Here is a 23,474-nt window from a genome sequence, read left to right as displayed (position 1 = left end):
CAATACTATACCATTTTATGAATTGACTTTTTGACAATAATTGTATATATTTAAAATGTGCAACATGTTGAAATATGTGTACATTGTGGAATTTAACACATATATTACTTCACATATTTATCATTTTTTGAGATGAGAATGCTTAAAATCTACTCTGAGCAATTTTTTGAAAAAGCAATACATTGTAATTAACCATTGTCGCTGCATTACACAAGACATTGTTTTTAATGCATACATAATATCCTACTGAATTACTATAATATTTTACTTGTGTAACTAGGCTTCTATTGATGAATGTTTAATTTTTTTACATTTAAAAACTACTACAAGGCCCAACATGATAGCCTAATGTCTAAAATCCTTGCTTTGTGTGCGCCAGGATCCTACATGGGCACTGATTCGTATCCCAGCTGCTCTACTTCCTTTCCAGCTCCCTGCTTATGGCCTGGAAAGCGTAGGGGACAGCTCAAAGCCTTGAGACCCTGCACCTGCATGGGAGACCTGGAAGAAGCTCCTGGCTCTTGGCTCCTGATTTCAGATTGGCTCAGCTCTGGCCGTTGCAGCCACTTGGGAAGTGAACCAGTGTATAGATCTTTCTCTCTGTATCTCCTTCTCTCTGTAAATCTGACTTTCCAATTAAAAAAAATGCATTCTAAAAAAGGGAAAAAAGGTATTAGGGAAGCAGGCATTGTGGTACAAGCAGGTTTAGCCACTGTTTGGGACATTACACATCCTACACCAGAGTGTCCAGTCAGAGTCCCAGTATTCTGCTTCCAATCTGGCTTCGTGCTAATGCATCTGGGAAGGCAGCAAAAGGCCCTAGTACTGAGGTCCTTATGAGTACCATGAGGGTGACCTTCGTGGATTTCTAGGCTTCTGGCATCTGTCTCACCCAACCCTGACTTCATGGGCATTTGGGAAGAGAACCAACCGATGGAAAATCTCTCTCTTCTCTCTCTCTTCCTTTCTGTTACTCTGCCTTTCTAAAAACAAATCTTTTTTTATTATTATTATTAAGACATTTTCCCCACGGTCAGCATTGTGGCATAGTGGGTTAAGTGACCATATACCATATCAGAAAAGCAGTCTGAGTCTTAATTGCTCTATTTCTGATCCAGCTTAATGCTAACACAGGAAGGCAGAGGAAAATGGCCCAAGTACCTGAGGCTCCTCCACCCAGGTGGGAGATGCAAATTGAGTCCCATGCTCCTGGCTTTGGCCTGGATCGGCCCTAGTCGTTGTAGCTGTTTTTTGTTTGTTTGTTTTAAGATTTGTTTATTTTTATTGGAAAGGCGGATTTACAGAGGAGGAGAGACAGAGAGGAAGATCTTCCATCTGATGATTCACTCCCCAAGTGACTGCAATGACTGGAGCTGAGCCAATCCAAAGACAGGAGCCCAGAGCTTCTTCCGGGTCGGCTTTCCTCGACTGCTTTCCCAGGCCACAAGCAGGGAGCTGGAAGGGAATCGGGGCTGCTAGGACTAGAACCAGCACCATATGGGATCCCGGCGCGTGCAAGGTGGGAACCTTAACCATTATGCTGTCATGACGGGCCAATAAATAAATCTTAAAAAAAAAAAAAAAAGCTGTAAGTAGGGCCCAGTGCAATAGCCTAGTGGTTAAAGTCCTTGCCTTGAATGTGCCAGATCCCACATGGGTGCCAATTCTAATCCTAGCAGCCCCACTTCCCAACCAGCTCCTTGCTTGTGGCCTGGGAAACCACCTAAGGATAGCCCAAAGCCTTGGGATCCTGCATCTGCGTGGGAGACCCAGAGGAGGTTCTTGGCTCCTGGCTTCAGATCAGTGCAGCTCCCAACAATTGGAACCACTTAGGGAGTGAATCAGCAGATGGAAGATCTTCTTTTCTGTCTCTCATTCTCTCCATATATGTGACTTTCCAATAAAAAATTTTTAAAATGTTATAAGTAATGCTGCAGTTTCGTATATATATCTTGGGCAAATGTGTTTCTGTAAGAAAAACTCAAGAACAAAGAGATGCCACACTGAGGAGTATATACGACGTACATCTCAGTGAACATTGTCAAAATACTCTGCAAAAAAACGTTGCATCCCTTGGCACTCCCACAGCAGTGCATGAGAGTGGCTATTACCCTCAGGATTTTGAGATGACTTCCAACCATGCACACATATTATGTTCCTTCTGTGTGCTTTACACGCTGTTTAGGTTCATGGATTTAGTGCATTCAGTGGAGCCAGAGGAAGATGTGTGGGTGAATTGCGGGTCCTATGGGACCTAGAGCTCCTCTTTGAGAAACAGAAAATGCAAGCTGGAGAGGGATTGTGTTTCAGTTTGGCTTAATGGAAACCTGTTAGTGAGTTTTAAAATAAGGACCAAGACTACTGAGTTGGTAAACAAAGTCTCTTGGGCCTCAGAAAGGAGGATGAAATGTTTGTAGATTTTGTGCTTTGAAGAACCCCCCCTTTCTAGGAAGTCACATTTCTATATTGAATGCTTTAGGGAAGCAGGTCATCTCTAGGGCAGGTGTTTCTTGACAGCAAAGGGTCACATAGTCTCTGTGTGGCTGAAGGCACAACAGGGTATATCAAAGGCAATGCAGTGCTGCCAACCATCAATCACTGGGCATGAATTCTGGCCCAAAGCCCTGGCACCCATATGGGATCTTGGCGTGTGCAAGGCAAGGATTTAGCTACTGACCCATTGCACTGGGCCTGAGAATTTTTTTTAAGATTTTTTTTTAACTTTTATTGGAAACTCAGATACACAGAGAGGGGGAGAGACATAGAGTAAGATCCTTCTTCTGTTGATTCTCTCCCCAAGCGACCGCAATGGCTGGAGCTGAGCCAGTCTGAAGCCTCTTCTGGGTCTCCCACACGGGTACAAGGCCCCAAGGCTTTGGGCCATCATCTACCGCTTTCCCAGGCCACAAGCAGGGAGCTGGATGGGAAGTGGGGCTGCCGGGATTAGAACTGGTGCCCATATGGGATCCTGACACATGTGAGGAGTACTTCAGCTGCTATCTTTTAAAGATAAGAACACTGGGCCCATGTTGTAGCACAGTAAGTGAACTCACCACTTGGGACACTGGCATCATGTATAGAAGTGCTTGTTTTGAGTCCTGGCTGCTCGGCTTCTGACTCAGCTCTCTGCCAATGCACCTGGGAAAACAGCAGGAGATGGCTCAAGCACTTGGACCCTGGCCACCCATGTGGGATCCAACATTGTAGGTGGCAGCTCTACTTGTTAAGTCAAAATGCTGGCCCCCCACAAACAAATACTTTTCAAAAGTATTGCATCTGGGCCTGGCACTGTGGCCTAGCGGCTAAAGTCCTAGCCTTGAACGCACTAGGATCCCATATGGGCTCCAGTTCTAATCCCGGCGGCCCCACTTCCCATCCAGCTCCCTTCTTGTGGCCTGGGAAAGCAGTCAAGGATGGCCCAAGTCCTTAGGACCCTGTACCCACGTGGGAGACCTGGAAGAGCTCCTGGCTTCTGACTTCGGATCAGCGCTGCACCAGCCATTGCTGTCACTTGGGGAGTGAATCATCAGATGGAAGATCTTCCTCTCTGTCTATCTGACTTTCCAATAAAAATAAATAAATCTTTAAAAAGAAAAAGTATTGCATCTTCAGGATAGGGAACAACTTAGGAATATCTCATCTTCCTAAATATTTATTCCTAAAATATGCTCCATGGACAAATATATCCCTTTCATAGTTTAGTGGATTATAAGTCAAAATAAATCTAAGTGTTGCCACATTGCCCAGTACAAGGCAATCATCATCTCTTAACACTGACCAAGGAATTTTTGCTTTAGAGCAACTTGCTATTGATCGTATTATTTGATCTGAACAAATCTCGGTATCTTTCTCTCTGTAATATGATCAGTTGCACCTGCTTTGCAGGAAGACTGTGTGGAGTAGGGATATTGACTATGTAATGACTGTGTAGTGCTCAGCCACTAGTGAGTGCTCACTAACCACAAGGGATGGTGATGGTGGTCAACTGTTCTCTACCTATTCCCTGTCTCCTCTGTAAACAGTGCCAGACTAACAGACTTTAAGCATCTGCTCTTTGGATACCACTGTTATACAGAAAAAAAGTTTCTTGTCAGCCAGCTCACTCTCTGTTCAATCCTCCCTACAGCTTTCCAGATTTCTTTGGAATCTACTCACCGCCCTTTGACTTCTTCAAGTGTCCAGGACAGCTTGAGAATGGTTGCCCTTATGCAAAGGGAGAGTTCTGAAGGTGGGGCTAAGCCAGAAGGGAGGATCATCCCTTATAAAAATTATCCAGGGAGCTGGCATTAATGCTGGTTCAAATCCTGGCTGCTCTGCTTCCAGTCCTGCTCCCTGCTGATACACTTGGGAAAGAAGCAGATGATGCACTGAGAATGAATAAAGCAACTCCCTTTCTTGGGATGCAAACACAAAAATCTTTGACAATGAAAACAGGAAAATATTGTGTTGTATAGGAGTTCATACTGGAAAATCAGTTACCCCACTAATCACCATGGCAGCCCTTGTTGGTATTCCCTTGCTGCCTCACGCCTTCATAGGCATTTTCCCTTGGCTAAATGGTGTGACCTATCCAAGAAAAGAGAATCTTTGGTCAACAGCATAACAATGGTGAGTCTCCCTTGCTGGCATTGCCTAGCACCTCCCATGTGCACTGCAGTTCTGTGCTGCCTTGATAATACCATCCCCTCCTGTAGGCCAAAACCCAGATACAGCATAGCATTTGCAGATATAGTTATTCATTCAGGCCACAACAGCCAGTGCACATGCTGATGATGGAAGGGAAAAAGGGAACCTCGATCACAGAGGGTTCTAGGTGAAAGGTGGTAATATGACAGGAGGAGCTAAAGGACTAGCAGAGGCTGGCTTGGTAGAATTCTGTTGGGCGGAGGTACCTGTGACAAGGAAGAGGTAAGGGGAAGAAGGCATTCTTGGAAGGAGGAATTGGAAAAGCAAAGTTGGAAAGACAACAAGGCACAGCCTGGGCTCAGGGACTAGTAGTCCAGTGCATCACAGCTCAGAGTCCTAACACATGAGAGATAGGAGCACAAGCAGGGATGAAAACTTACAGCCAAGTAATGGAGGGCCAGGGATGTGAGGTTAGGCTTTCTTCTTCTGTGGTTTGGTGGCTTCTGAGAGGAACAATCTAAAGCTTTTCAGGAATTCAGGCTTGTCTGTCTCAGGCTTCTCCTTCTGCAAGACCAAGGGCCCAAAGTGGCAGCCTGACATTCAATCTCCTTTGCCATGGTTGGGAAGTCAGGTCTGTGGCTGATTTCATTGGCCTGTTTTGCATTTATTATAGTGTGGCTTTTATAGTGTGTTAATTGAAATATTTCCAACTGCCAAAAACAATTACACTCAAATTGCCTTGTCAGTTCTTTTATTGCCAGATAAATGTTTTACAGACATATTTACAGGGGGCAGGAGTAACTGGATCTCATTTTCTATTTAAGGCTGGTGGTTTGGGTTGTGATTGGCTCTCCCAGGGCTCTGTTGTGGCCCGGAAAGCTGTTGGACTTTGTGATGCTTCCAACCCGTTACCTTAGGGAGCTGAGGCTCTTCAAAGGAAAGTGCTTTCTGGGCTCCCGTGGCTCAGCCTCAGAGAAGGGCTCCCATCAACGGAAACCTTGGCAACCTGGCAGAAACCTGACTCCTGCTGCCTGGCCTGCCTGCAACAATCCCAACCCACAAGACTTTTCTTTTCTCTTTTCCCCTGGAATCCCCTTCTTCCCTTCTGCCATTTCCAATCTCTCCTGTCATCTAAGAGCTCGTCTCGTCTAACCCCTCCATTTTGCTTTTGGGAGACTATGTCTTATCCCAGGATGACACAGGTGGTCAGTGAGAGACCAACAAGCAGAAGTTTCTTTCTAATGCACCATGTGGCCTCTACGATCCCTTTGGCTCCTCGGCTGCCTCAGCTCCTCCCTTGGGGGTCTCGGCCTGCTTCTTCCAAGAGGCCCTCTCTCACACCATCAGCCCAGGCTGATCTTCCTAGCTCCATCAGCAACACCTCTTGTTCTGTACATCCACAGTGGGAATTTTGTGTGTTTGATGATTCTGCAGTCTTAGTGACCATTTTCCTTTGGTCAAGGTTCATGCTTTTTTCTCCTTCAGAAAATATTTTCTTCATGCTAACAAAGCATGCCTTTTGTTCTTTGACACCCGGCTGCTTTTGGCTGCCTTTCTCAAGTGCCCACAAGCTGAATAAATGTCCCCATGTACCCCTGAGCACCCTGCACACATATCTCTTTACTTGCACAGTTGACTTTGGAAGGAATATATGCTGAGTGAGAGATGAGTACTGGTCACACATCTGTCCTCCGCAGACTCTAAGCAAGCTGGGGAGGACTGCACCTCTCTTTGTCTCTGCCCCACTGATGCATGGATGCTCCACAAATGCCTGTCAAATTGACTTGAGCATGCTGCTCTTGGGAATACAAAATTTGAGCATGTCAGAATGGTCAGGTCAACATAACCAATTCTGTGCTTTTTACTGAGATGGAAATTGATGCCCAGAGACTACAAAACACTTTTCCTAGGGCTATGAGGAATAAAGGGCCTTGATAGTATTCACTCATTTATTCAGTAAGTGTCTTTGAACACCTACTATGTTCTGGAATTCAAGTGTGGAGAATGTCTGACCTCAGACTGTAAAAAAACCCTTGGAATCATTTGATTTGGCTTTGCCAAGGCAACTACAGATGGGACTCAAAATTCAACACATCTACAACAGGCTGATTTTTTTTTTAAAGATTTATTTTTATTATTTTTCATTGGAAAGGCGGATATACAGAGAGGAGAGACAGAGAGGAAGATCCTCCGTCCGATGATTCACTCCCCAAGTGAGCCGCAACGGCCGATGCTATGCCGATCCGAAGCCAGGAGCCTCCTCCGGGCCTCCCACGCGGGTGCAGGGTCCCAAAGCTTTGGGCTGTCCTCGACTGCTTTCCCAGGCCACAGGCAGGGAGCTGGAAGGGAAGCGGGGCTGCCGGGATTAGAACCGGCGCCCATATGGGATCCCGGGCGTGCAAGGCGAGGATTTAACCACTTGCGCCACCGCGCCGGGCCCCAACAGGCTGATTTTTAAATTGATATTTGTGTATGGCCCGTGAATGATGTTATAAATATCCAAATGACCCTTGGCAGAGAAAGAGGTTCCTCACACCTAAGGATGCAATAATGTACATAGAAAATGAAGTACCTGCTCCTAAGAAGCTTATATTAATCCCAAACACCTGTGCATGCTGTGGAGTTAGGAAATGCTCTCAAAATATTTACAGATCTGATTGCAAATGAGACACTCCCAGTGCTCAGTTACCTGGATGCTCCTCATAGGTTAGTCCCTCTGATGCAGAAAGGGGGTTACCTCAGACACAGGAACACCTGGACCATGCTAAAAAGCCCATATTATCACTGAGAGTGTTTCTGAGACTTGGGAAAAAGCCATCTTCTCGTCTGCAAGGTCCCTGGGTGGATACCACTCCCACCCCCTATAATGCTGTATATGCCGATTCTCACATCAGTTTGCATAGGCCTCACTTTGTGTATTTTTCTCTTTCAGAGCATCACCGTGGGCAGAGGAGCCAGGAAGAGAGTAAGTACCAAGACTACCACATTCTCTTAGCAAGACATGAATAGACCTTTTTTCTTTACTGTTGAAAATGTGACCTACATATTTTTAGAAAATTCAAGCAAGTGCAAAGAAAAACATTAAAATTACCCTTAAACCTACTGCCTCTTAATTAAGATGTTATATATTCTATATAAAAATTGCATGTATTTATTTTTAAATGGAATCAAATAGTTATATGCTATTTTATAGCCTGTTTTTCACATAAAATATTAGAGTATCTTTCATTGCTAATTCATATGCTTTTATAGCATCATTTGAAATTACGACCTAATATATTACCATATGTTTTTTAAGGCCATACCATAATTTGTTCACACATATGACTCTGTTGAATATTTAGATATTTCCTCTTTTTCATTATTATGGTCAATCCTCTAACAAGCTTCCATACGCTTCAATCTTTGGGCACATTTTGGTTATTGCTTTAATATAAATTCCTGTGCATAGAAACTTGAACTAGACACTATAAACAATTACTAGGCTCTGACAAATATTTCCAAGTTGCTGTTTGGCAAGTTATACTCGTTAATGAGTCTTTCCAAAGCCTCACCAGTACTATGTGCTAACTCTTTGACTTGGTTGTTTTCTAGTTTTGCACTGAAAAAAAATACTTTTAATTTTGCATAGTTTTGATTGCTAATGACAATGAACATTTTTTAAATGCCATAGGCCACTTTGGCAAGGTAGTTACATATATCAGGAAAAGATAAAACTTGTAACTTGTATCCTCACTTTTTTTTTTTTTTTTTTTGCTCCATAGAACATGAAGCTTAAAATAGCCAAGTACGGAGAATAACCTTAAAATGATAGATAAAATATAAATTTTGCAAGTTAAAAGATGAAATAGTGTTGACATAGTTTAAAGAACAGCTTGGCATCATTTCCTGATGTCTATGCAACTTGGCGTTGAGACCTGCCTTTGGCAGCTAGCTGGTCCTGGACCTTGACTTCTGTGCTTCACACTGTTCCAGCTAGGTCTGGGCCCCCAGAAGTCCCGAGATGGCTACAGGCTTCCAGCCGTGAGAGCTACGGCCTGAGCAGCTGCTTCGGACTCCTGCACTTGCAGTCTGTTATACTTTCTGTATCCACGTGGAGGTGGAGCCTGGCTTGGGGGAGGATCCTGATGGAGGGAATTTCTGTTAGCACTGCTTACTTTTACAAGTAGATCAGGCACCCTGTCCCTCATGTGAGTTTCTTGTCCAGGATGAAGATTCAGGAACTGAAGTAGCAGAAGGACAAGATGACTGGAACCAGTCCAAGGCCACAGTTAGGCCCCCTGACCAGCTGGAGTTGACTGATGCGGTGAGCAAGCAGCTCCATCCTTGTTCCTTCTAGAGCCTGTGGCTTCACTGATGCGCTCTTACATAACACGTATTAAGAGCTGCCCGGGAACTGGGTGTGGTGGGCCTTGGTGCAGAGGGAGTGGAGAGGGGTTGTCTGCCTATACTTCATGGGGATTCATGTATGACCCTCTTGTTACCTATGTCCCTCAGGAGTTAAAGGAGGAGTTCACCCGGATCTTGACAGCCAATAACCCACATGCACCCCAGAACATTGTCAGGTACAACTTCAAAGTAAGTGTTCCTGGGCAGAGCCCTGACTATCTCTTGGAGCACCAGTGACTTGCTACATTGGGAAAACCTCTCAGCTACTCTAGAGATTACTTTTGAACTGATGTCCTTGGCCAAAATCCAGTTCTTTTTTTTTTTTTCCAAAGATTTTTGAAACTTCCTTGCCTCTATTGAAGCTTTATTAATTACAGTGTCTTAGGGGGCTTGAAAAGCCACTCTTTCGAAGAATCTTGGAATGAATTGTGTGAAAAAAAAAAAAGCTTCAGAAAGTTCACAGAGAACTTTAAAACTATTTATTTATTTATATTGGAAAGACAGATTTACAGACAGAAGGAGATACAGAGAAAAATCATCCAAGTGCTGGTTCACTCCCTAAGTGGCCACAGTGGCCGGAGCTGAGCTGATCTGAAGCCAAGAGCCAGGAAGCCAGGAGTTTCTTCTGGGTCTCCCATGTGAGTGCAGGGTCCCAAGGCTTTGGACCATCCTCCACTGCTTTCTCAGGCCACAAGCAGGAAGCTGTAAGGGAAGTGGAGCAGCCGGGATCAAACTGGTGCTCATATGGAAATTAGAGCTAGAAGAAAAGGATCAGCCAAGTGAGCCATTGCACTAGCTCCCATAGAGAATTTTTAAGTGTAATACCCCTCAGTTCCATATTCCGTAAACTTTTGGCCACACTCTCATAGAACATAAACAAACACAAACTATTGAGTCTTTGCCTCTCACAAGATACTTAGGAAGAATACAAAACCTTCTTTAGGCAAGAAGAGTTGGTCTGCTGCGTGGCATTCCTGACTGGGAAAAAGTTCTTATGTCAATGTCTCTTTTATTTTAAGGCTTTATTTATCTATTTATTAAGGAGATGACTGAGAGAGGGAGACACACACACACACACACACACACACACACACACACACACACAGAATCTTCCATCTACTTGTTCACTCTTCACATGGCTGTAGCAGCCAGCGCTGGACCAGATCGGAGCTGGAAACCAGGAATCTGGGTCTCCCATGTGGCTGACAAAGACCCAAGTCCATGAAACATCACCTGCTCCCTACAAGGTTGCGCTTTGGTAGGAAGCTAGATCAGAAGCAGATCAGCCAGGACTCAAATCAGTGCTCCAGTATGTTGGGGTGCCAGTGTCACATGCAGTAGCCTAACCTGATGCACTACAACACCGGCCTTTTTCAGTGTCTTTTGATAATACAGCCAGGCAGGTAGGTAACCCACAGGGCTTTTCTTTTGGACACATGTGAAGTCCCACTTGGTAAACATGTATGTGACATATCTTTATGTGGGGCAATACTGTTAAGTCATAGCAAGGTCAATTCCTGAGAGTAGGAGCTTCTGAGCACATTTTGACTTAAAGTAGGGGTTATCTGTGTGCTTTAATTTCATTAGTTTGAGACCCAATTGTTTTATGTTTACTGTGTACCGGAGTCAGACACTATGTGAGATCTTTTACTCAGGACTTCACCATTAATACTCATCTTTCTTCTATACTGAAACTTCTATACTGAAATTTATCTTCATTTGATGGAAAGGTTAAATTAAAAACAAACTGAAAAGTCACAGAGCCTGAATTCAAAGCAAGATTTTAAGTAATTTGATATTTCAACATTATACCATTTACTTTAAAATGTTTGAATACATGTGTTATGGAAGCCCACAGCACAAATTTTAAAACACCTGGAAAACGGGCCTGGCGCGATAGCATAGTAGTTTAAGTCCTTGCCTTTAAAGTGCCAGGGTGCCATATGGGTGCCGGTTCTAATCCCGGAAGTCCTACATCCCATCCAGCTCCCTGCTTGTGGCCTGGGAAAGCAGTGGAGGATGGCCCAATGCCTTGGGACCCTGCACTCACGTGGGAGACCCAAAGAAACTCCTGGCTCCTGGCTTCAGATCAGCTCAGCTCCAGCTATTGCAACCACTTAAGGAATGAAGCAGCAGATAGAAAATCTTTCTCTCTGTTTCTCTTCTGTCTGTAAATTTGACTTTCAAAAAAAAAATGAAAGAAAGAAATCTTTTTTTTAAAAAAGTCACAAGGAAGTTGCCCTTTTTTCTTTTTGAAGATTTATTTATTTTTATTTGAAAGGCAGATTTATAAAGAGGAGACAGAGAGAAAGTTCTTACATCCACTGGTTCATTCCCCAAATGCCCACAATGCCCAGAGCTGAGCCAATCCAAAGCCAGGAGCTTCCGGGTCTCCAGTGTGAGTGCAGAGTTCCAAGGCTTTGCGCCATCCTCCACTGCTTTTCTAGGCCACAAGCAGGGAACTGATGAGAAGTGAAGCAGGCTGGAAACAAGCCAGCTCCCATATGGGATCCTGGTGCCTGCAAGACAAGGATTTAGTCACTGAGCCATTGTGCCGGGCCCCTGAAGTTGTTCTTTGACCCTCTCTGATGATGCTGGAGTGTAGCTTCTGTCCTTCTGAAACCTGAGAATCTCTCAGACAGAGTGCCTGTCCCAGAGGCATACCATTGGCCCAGGCTTGGTGCTGATGTGCATTTTAGCACAATCTTCTTGCCCATCCTCTGAGTCAAATGGCCTTGGCTGTATAGCCACAAGCACCCAGGAATACTTACCTTCCTCAAGCTTCCAAGGGCCTCCCAGGCCCATCTGGCATTCCCTGCTAGAGCTTATTACCATCTCATTGGTCCTGAGAGATCCTCAAAAGTGCCACTTTGCAGGCAGTGCCATGGCATAGAAGGCTAAGCCTCCACCTGAATTACTAACATCATACATGGGCACCATTTTCTGTCCCAGCTGCTCCACTTCTCATTCAGCTCCCTACTTATTGCCTGGAAAAGCAGCTTATGATAGTACAATCCTTGGACCCCTGCACCCACGTACGATATCCTGAAGAAGCTCTTGGTTCTCACCTTCTAATCGGTTCAGCTCCTGCCATTGCAGCTATTTGGGGAATGAACCAGAAGATGGAAGATCTCTCTCTATCTGTTTCTCCTTCTCTCTATATAACTCTACCTTTCAAATAATAAATAAATGAACCTTTAAAAAAAAAACCCCAGCCACTTGGCTTTGATGTGCTTGAGTGGGGAAGCAGCTGGTTCTGATCTGAACATGCCTCCCCTCCTTTCACCAAAGCCATGGGGTCTGAATTCCATTCCCAAACTCAAAATTAAGGTTCTAGTGAACTGCCTGGGAGAGGATGAAGCAAAATCTCAAATGACAACTCCAGAGAACTCATTCTGTGGAACTATCATCATTCTAACAGTTGCAATTTTTATCAGGTCCTGATACTGAACACCTGTGTGCATCAAACACCATGCTATTGGGTTGTTTTTCATTATGCTCAATATTTACAACTATCTGGAAAGCTAAATGTGATTATCTTTCCTTAGTTGATGGAGAAATTAGAGTTTAGAGTGGCGAGAATGAGGAGAAAAATAATCATTCACCCCCCCAATTCTGTGTGCCTCCATCAAAGGTCATGCTGCTGTCCCCTGCAGTGTCCCTCGTCCTCATCCAGCGGAGGTGACAAGAGGAAGGATTTTGTGGTGATGTGGGCTATGTGAGAGTGATCCCTCCAGCCCACCTCTGCTGGAAGCTCACTCCAGTGTGCTATCCAAGTTTAACTGCTCTCTAAATCACTTGAAAAGGTTTAGGTAGAACTGTTTGAAAACCAGGAAGAAACCACTGATTTCAAAGTCAGTTCTAGTGGTTGCCAGGATGCTGATCAACAAGGAAGCAGCCTAGAGGATCCTGATGATGGTGCCATGAAAGCCAGGGTAGTATCAGCTTTTTGCTCAGTGCCTGAATGATACTTGTCCCATTGGTCAGATATTGTTCATTGAAGAATGAATGACCAAAGCTACCTGGGTGTTGAATCCAGTCTGGCTTCTCATTTGCTTCATGACCTGGCCTAGTGCCAACTTAGAAACTTAGCAGAATCTCTGTGGTTTCTTTTCTGGGACAGGAGGCCTGGGGATTGGTTGTCTCTAAGAGTCTAGGCAGCTCTGGCTTCTACTGAGTACGGTGGAGAGAAGGCCAGCCCCACCCGAGGTGTGTTGGATGAGTGTGTCTGCCTAGCCTAACGTCTGTGCCAAGGGGGGTAAATGGTGTCCCTTGGCACGGATATAGGCGACGAGATAATCAATACATCTGGAACTGCTCCAGGTTGGAAGGGGGAGGAACTGAGAACTAAATCTTTCATAGGAACTTTTAAAAATATTTGGATTCTTTGATTCTCTTTAAGCTGAAATGCTATGAGGGACCAGGGTCATATCACCATGGATAAAACCACTGCTTAGTCAGTGTCCCATATCCAAGCGCTGGTTTGAGTCCCAGCTTTTCTGTCTACTTTGCTGTTGATGAGGTTAGAATGGCCACAGATAATGGCTCAAGTACCTGGGTCCCTGCCATCTGTGGGAGACCAAGGTGGGGTTCCTGACTCCAGGCTTCAGCCTGGCCTGGACCTGCATGTTTTGCCCCTTTGAAGAGTAAACCAATGAACGGAATGTTTCTTTCTCTCTCTCTCTCTGTATCTGTCTTTCAAATAAAATAATCTTTAAAACAAATGTAAGACAAACTGAAAAGGAGTGAAAATTTCAGTTCAGCTGAGGATTTGGCCCATTATAATTTTGTTAAAGATTTATTTCTTTTTCTTGGAAAGGCAGATTTACAGAGAGAAGGAAAGACAGAGATTTACATCCACTGGTTCACTCCCCAGGTGGCCTCAACAGCGAGTGCCGATCTGAAGCCAGGAGCCTGGAGCCTCTTCTGGGTCTCCCACACGGGTACAAGGCCCCAAGGCTTTGGGTCATCTTCTACTGCTTTCCCAGGCCACAAGCAGGGAGCTGGATGGGAAGTGGAGCAGCTAGAACACAGACTGGCACCATATGGGATCTCGGCAAGGATTAAGCTGCTGGGCTGATGCAGTAGGCCCTACCTTTCCTTTTGTACACTGGGATGAACAGTCAGTCCTTGGCAGAAGAAAGGCAAACTGCATTCAGATTCGAGAGTATGGTCTGACTCCAAGTCTTCCCCTGCCCCTCTTTTCTTAGGAAGGCACGTATAAACTTATTGGCTTTGTAAATCAACTGGCGATCCACTTCAGCCAGGTTGGGAACCTGATTCCCAAAGACTCAGATGAAGGAAGGCGACAGAACTTCCGTGCTGAGCGGGCAGCAGGTAGGATGTGGGTCAGCCTGTGGCAGCAGCCCAAAGCCTGGGGTTTTTTTTTTCTCTGTTCACCAGAAGCAGTAGCCCCCTAAACGAGGACTCTTCAGAGTCTCCACTTGTTCAAAGTTCATTGGCTTATCTGGGAGCCAACCCGAAATGCTCTGCCTAAGAAGAACCCCACCAGCAGCAGACACACACATACATACACATCCCGGGACAAGCAGGGTCCGAAAAGCAGGAACCAAAAGGGCCCTTGCTGCTGTGGCTTGGGAAAGACAGCCTGGACCTTGAACTCATTGGCAATATCCTACCAAGGGTCTGTGGAATCTGCCAGAGTGACACTTTCTGAGACGGAAAACCTCGAAGAAGATGAAGAACCCAAAGAGGCCGAGGCTGAAGCTGGAAGCCAAACAGATGTGGCTGCAACTGAGGTACAGGATGCCTTTATTCCCCATCCTTCCCTCTTCTGGCTCTAGCCATGGGTGGAGGCTTCAGAGTGACTCAAGGTGAGATGGAGGAGGCTCATGGCAAGAGGTTAGAGGCCGCTGGTGCCAAGACATCTGGCAGCATCACTGTCTTCCCCTCTACCTTGTCCCAGGATTTGACTCCCTGTCTACCCCTGGTCAGTCCCAATTCCCCACCACCCCCTTCTCACAGCTGAGTCCTCATTCTCTATTTTATTATTATTATTATTATTATTATTATTATTATTATTATTATTCACAGGCAGTTGAAAATGTTACTGAAGAATTGGTGACTACTAAGCAGCCCAAGGAGCGAAAACTCACTAACCAATTCAACTTCAGTGAGAGGGCCTCACAGACCTTCAACAACCCTCTCCGGGTAGGGCAGCTGCTTGCACCTCCTCTCCCCAATCACCTCACTTCTCAGCCCTCTTTCTGGCAGGAGTGTCAGGGAAGATGTCACAGCTGTTGAAGGACATCTAGGAGCATACATTCAGGTCCCTGTAAGCCAACAAGGCAAGAATTCAGAGGTAGTGACCAGGAGGCTAGAGTCCCCAAAACTTCAGCAGGAGGCTGGAACTTGACCTAAGCTTTGAAGGTGCGATAGAAATCAAGTCCCAGAAAGATGAGAGGGAGTCACAGTGAACCACAAGTTTGAGGGAGCCTAGGACCCAGGTAGACCTGGGTGGAATCAGGTGGTCTCTGGTAGTCCCGCTGGAAAAGAACTGTAAGGATTCTCTGGCACATATGTATGGAAGATCCCAAGAACGAGGCCAAGAGAGACTCTCGGGGTTTCAGATGCGAGAATAGCCCACCTGAGGACAATGTTCTACAGAAATGAATCTACTGATGATGGGGGGCGGGTTGCCAGAGTGAGCTTCTGGCAGTATATCATCCTTGTGATCCCTAGATTGTTATCTGGGCTACATGCAATAGGGAAGAGGTATACTCCCGTGGTGGTGCCAGATACCTTAGCATTAGGGAGAAGCCTTCTCAGGGTGATGGACATGAGCTCAATGACCTATCAGAGGCTTACCTCTATGTCTTGCCTCTGGAAGTTGTCTGAGTCTACCTTCTTACAGATCTGCTTACCTCTCAACTTATCTTGGCTAAGACTGGCACAGTCGGGCTCGCTGCCCCTATTGTGAGCTTTGAATGCATCTTTGGTCCTCTGCCCAGGCCCCTCTTTACTTTCCCCAGCTCTATGTCTGGTGCCTCCCTCAGCTACACCAAAATACTTCTGAAGATGTACTGTTGAGTTAAGTGAGAAGGAATTGAGGGCTTTCTGTGGAATTTCCTGTTGCCATTGCCCTCTAGAATCGAGAATGCCAGATGGAGCCTCCTCCCAGGACAAACTTTTCAGCTACAGCCAATCAGGTAAGACACTGGGCCAGCCTGAAGCCTATCAATGCATCTCCCCACCCTATTCCTGCCTCATCTCCCCAATGCAGCCTTGTCTCATTCAATAGCAAAAGAAAAGGGCTTGGTTGAGAATTCCTCTGGTAGTCTGCCCTCCCTTGCTCATGGTCCTGTGCAAGCCAACCTTTGAACACCAGATCCATGAGATGTGGGGCTATACCAAGTGAGCCCTGGCCCAGCTACATGCACCCCATCCCTATAGCAAGGCTGTCCTAGCTAGAAGCAGGAATGGTTTCTGAAGCTTCTTCCAGGACCCAGGGAGAGCATCAGTTCATGGACTCTTTGGAGCCTGTGGTTGACTCTGATGGACTTGCACTCTGACCCTGCCCTCCCAGAAGCCTGCCATGTTCCTGTCGATCCTCCTTTCTCCCCATGAATTCTTCCTGGATGGCCATGCTGACTTGGGCAGATTATGGTATCAGGAGACTTTAGCACAGGTCCAACTGTGCTGTTCTTGTTATAGGATCTTGGGAAAGCCATGTCGCCTTTAATGCTCCTGTTTCTTTTCTTGACTCAGGAAGATGGCAAGCTATTTCATAGGGTTGTTGAAGGGCTCCAAATGAGGTAATGGTAATATTTTTCAGTGGGGAGCTCTGGCCTGTGGGCAGATTGTTAAATGAAAGGTATGCGTATCTGGCCTCCAGGTGGCAGTGACTGCTCAGCTCTGGGGAACAGTGATAACAGGGACATTTACTAGGTCTTAGAGCCCTGCCACTTCCTTTGGGGCCATCCTGGGGCTTCCTTTATATTTTTAAAAAGGATTTATTTATTTTTATTACAAAGTCAGATATACAGAGAGGAAAGACAGAGAGGAAGATTTTCCATCTAATGATTCACTCCCCAAGTGGCCACAATGGCCAGAGCTGAGCCGATCCAAAACCAGGAGCCAGGAGCTTCTTCTGGGTCTCCTACATGGGTGCAGGGTCCCAAGGCTTTGGGCCATCTTAGACTGCTTTCCCAGGCTACAAGCAGGGAGCTGAATGGGAAGCGGGGTTGCCGAGATTAGAACTGGTGCCCATATGAGATCCTGGTGCGTGCAAGGCAAAATTTTAGCCACTATGCTACCATGCCGGGCCCTTCCTTCACATTTTGTTTATCTCCCTCTAGTGCCAGGGTGTGGTCTATGTTGTAGATAGGTAGTCTGATCCATTATATATTACTCTCTCTCCATTGGGAAAAAAAAAAAACATTTTAAAAGTTCCCAATTCAGGATTCTATATATCATCAACAAAAATGTGAGCTAGACTGATGCTTGCCCATTTGTTCTGTCTGGTTGGGGTCTCAAGCTAGCACCATGTTGTCTCTATCCAATGACCCACAGCCTGAGCCTCAGGGTAAATATATCCATTCCAGAGATATCCACTGCCCTTCTTTTTTCCTGCTGCAGATCTGAGAGTTAACAAGGAAAATGGACCCTGAGCGTATGGTTACAATGGGCAGGCAGAGGGTATCATGGAGGCTTGTGCCAGGGGTTAACATGGCCAACTTCTCAAGCCCCAAAAGGCAGAAGAGTATCAGGCTGAGTGAGGCATATGCCCTGTAATGACCCCTCTCATCCATTCTTATTTAGTGGGAGATCTATGATGCCTACATGGAGGAACTTGAGAAACAGGAGAAGACCAAAGAGAAGGAGAAAGCAAAAACCCCAGTGGCTAAAAAAACAGAGAAGATGGCCATGAGGAAGCTGACATCCTTGGAGTCCCAGGTCTGGTGCAGTCGGTACAACTCTGTCCCAGAATGTCCAACAAAACAGAAACCTGACTCTTGGGGAGGGTGTCGCAGGTGCTTAAAAGGGAGGCTAATGTTGAGGTAGAAAGTTATTTCCTCGGGGTGAGTGTAAATGCGAGGAGAGCTGTAACATCTTCACAACTGCCTCTGCCATTGCACATAGAGGCCCAGAGAGGGAGACAGATGTTCATACACACGGAGTATGAGGCAGAACTGTGATTCCCAACCCCACAACCCTACCTTGCCCACTTCTCAGACCAAAGAGCATGCAAGAAGTTTCACATCAGGGAAAAAGAACTGACTTTGCACCCCCAAAAGCAGTATTTTATTCTGTGAAATGCCACAAATCCACAGGAGAAACCACATGGCTGGTAAGTCAGGGAACAGAGAATTAGAGGCTAGCAAGAAAAACCCTTAGAGTTCAGGGCAGGTGGTAGGAATAAACTGGTTGAGTGAGAAGAACCCTCTCCTCTCTGCTCCCTCCCCATCCCCCTGCCAAAGGGGTCCAAGCCAGAAGTGGCACTGACAGAAAGTGCTGAAAACGATGGGTTCTAGAAGCACACACACATGCATTCCTGTTATATCTCACTGACTAGGAGCCAGGTGGCAGCCTTGAGCAAGGGACTTGACGAGTCCTCATGAACATGGCAAGACAGTTAATGGCATCCAACTCACAGGATCACTGTGAGGATTAAATGATTTGCACATCCTAAACTACTTAACCCAGTTCTCTGTGGTGTCAGAGGAAACACACAGACCAATGAGGAGGGAGTGGTTCGTAAAGCCACATCTGGGGAACGACCCTGTGAGGGTCTTTCCCAGACCTCAAACTCACTCTGAGGGTATCTCAGAAACCTGACCAGGGAGCATGTTCATTGGACAAGTACAACCACAGTCCCCAGGACTCCTTGCCTAGTCCAGAGTCCATGCCTCACTTTAGGGTTCCAGTGCCCAGGTTGGCCAGTGATCATGCTGGGGGCTAGCAGGGATTCAGCAGTGCTGGTCCAGGGAATAGCAGAGACATGCATCCTATTTGTTCTTTCTAGTGGGGCATGTAGGAGAGCTGGCTGGGGAGTTTACCTAGGGTGATAATGGGATGTGAAGATAAGGCCCCACTTCCCTGGGCAAGGGCTCATGGTTCTCTTGAGAGCGACAGGCTTTTCTGTCTTTTCAGTCCTTGGATTTATCTGTGCCTGAATTTTCAGGGCCAAGAGGCAGGCCAGAGATGACCACAGGTACCATAAATACTAGACACTTAGATGTGGCCATGCTGGAATGGGTTTTCCATGAAGGATTGTGTAGGAATCACTGTAAAGGTTACGATTAGAGGGTTTCCTGAAAGTATTGATAGCTCAGGTTAGATATTCAGCACGAGAGTTAGAGTGATGCAATTGCAAGGAGTCACCGTAGGGAGGGTGGGCCATCACAGGGAGACGATGAAGGACATTTGAAAAGTTTGGGTCGGGCCCGGCGCGGTGGCGCAAGTGGTTAAAGGTCCTCGCCTTGCACGCCCGGGATCCCATATGGGCGCCGGTTCTAATCCCGGCAGCCCCGCTTCCCTTCCAGCTCCCTGCCTGTGGCCCGGGAAAGCAGACGAGGACGGCCCAAAGCTTTGGGAACCTGCACCCGCGTGGGAGACCCTGAAGAGGCTCCTGGCTTCGGACCAGCATAGTATCAGCCCGTTGCACTCACTTGGGGAGTGAATCATCGGACGGAAGATCTTCCTGTCTCTCCTCTCTGTATATCCGCCTTTCCAATGAAAAAATAATAAAATAAATCTTTAAAAAAAAAAGTTTGGGTCAGGATCCAGACTTGCAGTGTGGAAATCAGAGTGAGACTGGGAATGGGGTGGGAGTGACAAGGTCCACGGGAAGCTGGGGGCTGGTTTTCAGCACCTTGGAGAGCTCCCAGGACTGCTCACAGGAAAATGATTCTGATCCATTCCAGGATAGAAGCCAGATACAATTAAAAGGGAGTTATGCTTTATTTTTTGAATGTTTATTTGAGGAATAGGGTAGGAGAGTGAAAGGAATACTAAGACTAGAAAGAATTCTCATCTGCTGTCTCACTCCCACAATGGCCAGCTGAGGTAAGGCTGAAACAGAAAGCCAGTAACTCAATTCAGGTCTCCTGCTTGGGAGACCCAGTCACTGGAGCCATCACCTGCCTCCCAAAGTGTGCATTAGCAGGAAGCTGGAGTAGGAAACGAACCTGAGATCTGAAACCAGACACTCTGATAGGGGATGTGTGTAAACCAATAGGTACCCACCCTTCTGCTTTCTTTCTGAACTGTGTCCGCTTCTGCTCACTTCTCTGTTCCAAGACCCGAAAATGTTAGAAGTGTGAGGATCCTCTGCTCTGGGTTAGAATAAACTGCACTAACCCTGTTTCTCTCACTCACTGAGCATGATCACTGGCCAACCTGGGCACTGGAACCCTAAAGTGAGGCATGGACTCTGGACTAGGCAAGGAGTCCTGGGGACTGTGGTTGTACTTGTCCAATGAACATGCTCCCTGGTCAGGTTTCTGAGATACCCTCAGAGTGAGTTTGAGGTCTGGGAAAGACCCTCACAGGGTCGTTCCCCAGATGTGGCTTTACGAACCACTCCCTCCTCATTGGTCTGTGTGTTTCCTCTGACACCACAGAGAACTGGGTTAAGTAGTTTAGGATGTGCAAATCATTTAATCCTCACAGTGATCCTGTGAGTTGGATGCCATTAACTGTCTTGCCATGTTCATGAGGACTCGTCAAGTCCCTTGCTCAAGGCTGCCACCTGGCTCCTAGTCAGTGAGATATAACAGGAATGCATGTGTGTATGCTTCTAGAACCCATCGTTTTCAGCACTTTCTGTCAGTGCCACTTCTGGCTTGGACCCCTTTGGCAGGGGGATGGGGAGGGAGCAGAGAGGAGAGGGTTCTTCTCACTCAACCAGTTTATTCCTACCACCTGCCCTGAACTCTAAGGGTTTTTCTTGCTAGCCTCTAATTCTCTGTTCCCTGACTTACCAGCCATGTGGTTTCTCCTGTGGATTTGTGGCATTTCACAGAATAAAATACTGCTTTTGGGGGTGCAAAGTCAGTTCTTTTTCCCTGATGTGAAACTTCTTGCATGCTCTTTGGTCTGAGAAGTGGGCAAGGTAGGGTTGTGGGGTTGGGAATCACAGTTCTGCCTCATACTCCGTGTGTATGAACATCTGTCTCCCTCCCTCGACCTCTGTGTTTTCCTCTATCTTTAACTAGAGAAGAGGGGTTGGGGGCTGGTGGCTGGGGAGTTGTGTCATGATATCTGTCAGGCCTTAATCTTTAAGCTGGTAGAGGCTCTCTGTCTTCAACCAGTGAAACCTGCGGTCTGTCCTCAAATGCTCTCCCCTCCAGTCCTCTTCAGTGCCCATTTGTGCTCAGAAACACACCTCCTCCTAGATAAGCTCAGGATGAAAGAGCAAGAAGTAAGCTCTGCCCCAGCTCTGGGTGTGTCAGCTCAGGGCTCCTGTGTCACTTGTGAGGTGGGGTTCCTGGCAAGCAGTGGGTGGCGGGGAGCTAAGCCTTGAGATATGCAGAATTCTCTGGAGTAGACAGTGTCAGGAACACATTGCTAAATGACCTACAAGTCTGAACGGTGGCTAGAAGGCATACAGCCCTTTGAGGACCTGTGACTTCTGACTCCCCTCCCCCCTACAGACAGACGACATCACCAAGGTGACTCAAGCTGCTAAAATTGTGGAGCGCATGGTCAATCAGAATACATATGATGACATCGCTCAAGGTGAGATTTGAGGTACTGGCAACCACTATTATTCCCCGTATTACCAAAAAAAAAATTCCTCAGGAAAGATTGGTGCTTGAAGATCTCAAGTTACATCCTGTAAGTGGAATGAAAGGAAAAAAAAATCACTGAGTTACTGGGAGGACAGGAGTTACACAGGTCAGCTGTGAACGATGGCAGAAGCAGTACTGGCATTAGTGATGAGAGCTGATAATGGGGTGGCAAAAAATACCCGTGCCTTAACGGCCCAAAGGCATCTTCCCAGCAATCCTGGGAAATGGTGTAGAAATGGTTCCCTCTGTTTTACACTTGGCTGAGGCCAAGGCCACCGACCACCTGGCTGGCTGGCTAATGAGTGGCAGAGGTAACCTGAAGCCAGGATCTGAGCATCTTTCTTCTGTCCACTGCTCTGTCTGGCTTTGAGTTGGGGAGGATACTGTCAATGCAAGAATGTGCAGGATGGATAGAAACTTCCCCAAGGATCTTTAAGAAGGGAAGAAGGAAAAGGAGAGATGAAGGCACACACTAAAGAAAGGGTTCCAGAAACTGGCTCCCACAGGATCGGAAGGGTTTCAGCAACAGGAGAGCAAAGAACAGCATTCTGGTCACAAGACAACACCATCCTTGACCCTGTGGTGAAAACCAATAGGAATGGCTTCTGTGGACAAGGAACAGCAAGCTCCTTGACGCAGACTAGGGCCTTGTCGGAAAGTTCTGAGAGTTTAGCTAGAGAAGCAGTGGGGGCCAGCTAATAAAAGGGCCTTGAAAGGCAGGCAGGGGATCATGAGTTTTCTCTGTAGATGGGTCAAGAATAGTAAACCTTCCAGAGCAGGGACACAGCTCCAGGAGAGTCAGGTTGGAGGAGGATGCAATCGGGCAGAGTAAAGGACAGAAGAGAAGGCAAGGTTTGGCTGTGTGGTGCAATGGGCCTTGCCACACCTGCCCCTGCTTGCGTCATAGAGGACTGAAAAAAAGGGCGGGCGGGGGGGGGGGAGCAGTTATGTTAATGAAAAACAAGCACCAGCCTTCACTGGGAATGGCCTGTGTGCCGGGCGTTTTATTTCTTCTCGACAGCCACGCTGTGAGGTGAATATCATTATGATCCTTATTTCATAGATGAGAAACTTCAGGCAGAGATGCCGCTGCTCATTCAGAGCCACAGCCAGCAGGGGTTGTGAGTGGTGGGACCAGACTCGAACGCGGGGCCCCTTGGCTCCGTGACCTGAGCACTTCACTAGCAGACTGGCTGCAAAGGCACCAAGCTGGAAGAGACCTTTTAAACGTTGTTCCAATGAACACACTCAATAATACATCTATCCTGCTGATTAATTAGTGATGAGGTGAAGAAAGAGATTGATTCAGAGATGCTTCAATCTGGGGGGCCTGGGAAATTCTCATGTCTTTGACGGTGCCAGGGAAATGCAATCCTTCCCATGGCATGAGCAGCACATTCCCAAGTGGCTTGTATTTCCCTAAGAGGTTGTGTATTTATTTGGAGCAGCTGCCTCCCTGGAGTTGGCAGCTCCTGGCTGCTGGCTGGTCTCCTTTGCTGACAGCGTAGGGCCCTTCTTGGTTACTTGATGCTCATTGCTCACCCATGGGACATAAAAACCAGGGCTGCCAAGACCAGCAGCCTCAACAAGCCCCCTCGTTATCATTCAGCCCAGAAAACGACCTTGAGTCCTTTTCAAAGCTGTCAAAGTACACAGCAGCTCTGAATGAATTTGTCACTCACACAGCTTGGCTTCCTGAAACCC

The 23,474-nt window shown here is 46.6% G+C and overlaps 1 protein-coding gene across 1 annotated transcript in view; it reads left to right on the top strand.

Moving 5' to 3' along the window:
• DNAI1 (dynein axonemal intermediate chain 1) overlaps nt 1-23,474 on the top strand; it is a 60,573-nt gene that overhangs the window by 15,651 nt on the left and 21,448 nt on the right. The window contains exons 2-10 of the mRNA XM_040963178.1: nt 7,559-7,591; nt 8,834-8,932; nt 9,124-9,204; nt 14,226-14,352; nt 14,659-14,774; nt 15,070-15,186; nt 16,125-16,184; nt 17,797-17,931; nt 21,633-21,717. Of these exons, the coding sequence (XP_040819112.1) occupies nt 7,559-7,591; nt 8,834-8,932; nt 9,124-9,204; nt 14,226-14,352; nt 14,659-14,774; nt 15,070-15,186; nt 16,125-16,184; nt 17,797-17,931; nt 21,633-21,717 (853 nt within the window). The remainder of the gene's footprint in view (nt 1-7,558; nt 7,592-8,833; nt 8,933-9,123; nt 9,205-14,225; nt 14,353-14,658; nt 14,775-15,069; nt 15,187-16,124; nt 16,185-17,796; nt 17,932-21,632; nt 21,718-23,474) is intronic.

The sequence above is a fragment of the Ochotona curzoniae genome, unplaced genomic scaffold (genome assembly GCF_017591425.1).
Source record: "Ochotona curzoniae isolate NIBS_2020 unplaced genomic scaffold, NIBS_Ocur_1.0 scaffold_3208, whole genome shotgun sequence".
In the NCBI taxonomy this organism is placed as follows: Eukaryota; Metazoa; Chordata; class Mammalia; order Lagomorpha; family Ochotonidae; genus Ochotona; species Ochotona curzoniae.
Note: the sequence above shows the minus strand (reverse complement) of the source record. Positions and strands in the feature narration are given on the sequence as shown.